The sequence below is a fragment of the Sinocyclocheilus anshuiensis genome, unplaced genomic scaffold, assembly GCF_001515605.1.
Source record: "Sinocyclocheilus anshuiensis isolate Anshui unplaced genomic scaffold, SAMN03320099.WGS_v1.1 scaffold458, whole genome shotgun sequence".
Taxonomy (NCBI): Eukaryota; Metazoa; Chordata; class Actinopteri; order Cypriniformes; family Cyprinidae; genus Sinocyclocheilus; species Sinocyclocheilus anshuiensis.
The window spans coordinates 37,851-41,305 of NW_015542338.1; the positions used below are offsets into that span (position 1 = coordinate 37,851).

The 3,455-nt window shown below is 36.6% G+C and overlaps 1 protein-coding gene across 2 annotated transcripts in view; it reads left to right on the forward strand.

Annotated features, from left to right (window-relative positions):
* The first annotated feature begins 1,167 nt into the window (after positions 1-1,167).
* Positions 1,168-3,455, forward strand: part of LOC107691161 (ras-related protein Rab-35-like) — a 9,246-nt gene continuing 6,958 nt past the window's right edge. The window contains exons 1-3 of one of the 2 annotated variants that reach the window (XM_016489647.1): positions 1,168-1,412; positions 2,164-2,218; positions 2,532-2,651. In XM_016489647.1, the coding sequence (XP_016345133.1) occupies positions 1,361-1,412; positions 2,164-2,218; positions 2,532-2,651 (227 nt within the window). In that variant the 5' untranslated portion in view covers positions 1,168-1,360. Of the gene's footprint in view, positions 1,413-2,163; positions 2,219-2,527; positions 2,652-3,455 lie in introns of both variants that reach the window. The other variant, XM_016489646.1, reaches the window with a different exon arrangement.

A 3,455-nucleotide genomic window follows, 5' to 3' on the forward strand; every position in this document is an offset into this window, starting at 1 on the left:
ATCTATTTATCTGTGTGTCTGTCTGTCTGTCTGTCTCTGTATATCTATCTGTCTATCTGTCTGTCTCTGTGTCTGTCTGTCTGTCTGTCTATCTGTCTGTCTGTCTCTGTGTCTGCCTGTCTGTCTGTCTATCTATCTGTCTATCTATCTGTCTGTCTGTCTGTCTCTCTGTGTCTGTCTGTCTGTATATCAATCTATCTATCTATTTGTCGATCTGTCTGTCTATCATCTGTCTGTCTGTCTCTGTCTGTCTATCTATCTATCTGTCTGTCTTGCTGATTAGACAGCATGATTATTGCACAGGTGTGCCTTAGGCTGGCCACAATAAAAGGCCACTCTAAAATGTGCAGTTTTATCACACAGCACAATGCCACAGATGTCGCAAGTTTTGAGGGAGCGTGCAATTGGCATGCTGACTGCAGGAATGTCCACCAGAGCTGTTGCCCGTGAATTGAATGTTCATTTCTCTACCATAAGCAATTATCAATGTTGAAAACAGTCGTGCTGCACAATATTTTTGTGGAAACAAATTGTGATATGAATTTTTTTTTTAGGATTCAGAAATAGAGTATTTATTTTAAAAATATATTTTGTAACTTTACAAAAGTCCTTACTGTCACTTTTGGTCAATTGAATGCATCCTTTGTAGAAAATAACCACGAATTTCTTTAAAAAAAAAAAAAATCTCAAACTTTTGAATGGTTGTGCATCATGGTTACAACATTGATGATAATCAGAAATATTTCTCGAGCAGCAAATCAGCATATTAGAATGATTTCTGAAGATCATGTGACACTGAAGACTGGAGTAATGATGCTGAAAATACAGCTAATATATTACATTACATTACAACAGATATTCACATAGAAAACAGCTATTTTAAATTGTAATAATGTTTCACAATATTACTGATCAAATAAATGGTACTGTATTATTTTTATTAATCAATGTCTGTGTTTGTGTGTTGTTTATCTAGTGAGCGTCCTTGAGCCCTGGAAAGGCGCTATATAAATAAAAATTATTATTATTATTGTGATATAAGTATGGGTTTATCATCATAATATAAAGTTTATAAACTTCAGCTCCCCCTGCTGGAGGCTCTACTGCAGTACCGCTGTGTGTTTTGTGCGCCTGCGCAGTAAGTCATCATGGGTTGTAGTGGGCGGGGTTTGTGCGAACCGCGTCAGATCCGCTGTGAGTGTAGATGGGTGTGTGAGACTCCGATACCCCGCAACCCGCTCAAAATAAACCCGGGGACACGTTAAAGCACATATACGGCTGCCTGTCCGCGGGAGAGGAGGAGCAGCGGGAGGTTTCGCTTCCTGGAGAGCCTCTCTGCGAGGGGGAATCGAGCCGGGCCATGGCGCGGGACTATGATTACCTCTTCAAGCTGCTCATCATCGGCGACAGCGGTAAGGAAACACCGAGGATGAGACGGGAAGCAGGCCTCGGCTCGCTTAGAACGACACAACATGAGCCAGAACCTCTTCAAATGCGTTATTTGTGCTGGATTTACACGTAACACAGACACTGATTAATCTGACAGCTTATAACTGACATTTGATGAGGTCGAGAGGGATGTTGTTTCTGATTTAGCTCATGTAATGGGCCTGGCAACAGTTTAGAGTCATTCAGTCTGGGTCTGTTCTTAAATTCTTTTTTTATTGTCTAATAAAGTAAGATATTAATATGTTACGTTGCTTGGCATGTTTGTTTAATTTTCTGTGACATGATGATGCATAAACAAACTTAGTATGTATCATGTCAGCCTGGGATCTATTTATTTAATTTTGAGATGTTGTACCTTACTGATATATAAATTAATCAATAAAAAAAAAATAAAAAATATATATATATATATATATATATATTATAACGTGAAAAATACTTCAAATGTTTTACAATTACATTTAAATTAAATTAAATTATATAAATAAAAAATATATATAATGTGTATATATTAATGTGAATAATATTTAAATTGTTTTAAAATGTTATTTTTATATATATATATATACATACACAATATGTGTTTATAGTAATGTGATATTAAATTATTGACTTTTTAAAAGTATAGAAAGTGAGTTATGACCACAGAGCTTATGAATGTCGTTTCATGTCGTCGGTGTGAAGCTGTAATGTTTTTCTTCTGTTTTTCCACAGGTGTTGGCAAAAGCAGTTTACTGCTGAGATTTGCTGATAACACATTTTCAGGTAGGTTCAACACGTCACATGTGCTTTTAACAAACATTAACTGTGAAAGAAGTACTAAGGGTTCGTCGTTATAGAAGCCAGAGATCTAGTATCTCGTGTTAATGAGTTGAGCTGCTGGAGGTCATGCTGACTTCTACAATCCTGCCAACAGCTGCACAGTAATTGCTGGTTAATGTAATAAAACTTACAGTAATACTAGCAAATTTATGACTTATGATAATAAAATCAGCAGGCTTGTAGTTGCCCTCTCTATTACGGCTTATTTCCAGGAGTGTTTTGTGATTTTTACGCTGATTTGTGTGTGTTGTTGCAGGCAGCTACATCACCACGATCGGTGTGGACTTCAAGATTCGCACGGTGGAGATCAACGGGGAGAAAGTCAAGCTGCAGATTTGGGATACAGCGGGACAGGAGAGATTTCGGACGATCACCTCCACGTGAGTGACACGTTAAACCGATGCTGCCTCCTGTTTCTGTTGAATTTTAGGACGCTTTCTTTTTAGTGCAATTATCAAATGAAGAATTCTTCAAATCTCAAAGGTTTCAGAGTGAAGCGCGGCACTGTGTCCATTTACACGTGAGCAGCGGTGTTTCTCAGGGCCTCGTGATTCGCAGTCAGTGATCCTCATGAAGTCCATCTGCATCGGAGTTTGAGTTGCTTTAATTTGGAAACATTTCACAGACTTCACAAACGAATTATGAGAACAAAAGAGAAGGTTTAAGGGCTTCCTGCAGGTTTGCATTAAAATAGACGTTTGATGGTTTAATGATTGAAAATGAAGAAATTATAACAAATCAGCATATTATACTGATTTCTGAAGATCACGTGGCACTGAAGACTGGAGTAATGATGCTGAAAATACAGCTGCACATCAGAAATAAATTACAGTTTACAGTCTATTCAAATAGAAAGCAGTTATTTTAAATAGTAAAAATATTTCACAATATTACTGCGTTTGGTGTAAATACAGGCTTGGTGAGCAGAAGATAATTCTTTATAGAACATTAAAAATCTTATCGTTCAAAAACTTTTGACTGGTAGTGTATATTTATGCATTTAGTAGACACTTTTATGTAGGGCTGCCACTAACGACTATTTATATTTCGATTAATCTATCGACTAATTTATCGGTTAATCGATTAATTTCCCACAAAAAAAAAATCAACAATTTTAAAGAGCATTTTATTAAACGTGCAACTTTGCCATTCAGTAGTGTACCATAAAAAAGTATAAATGTAAA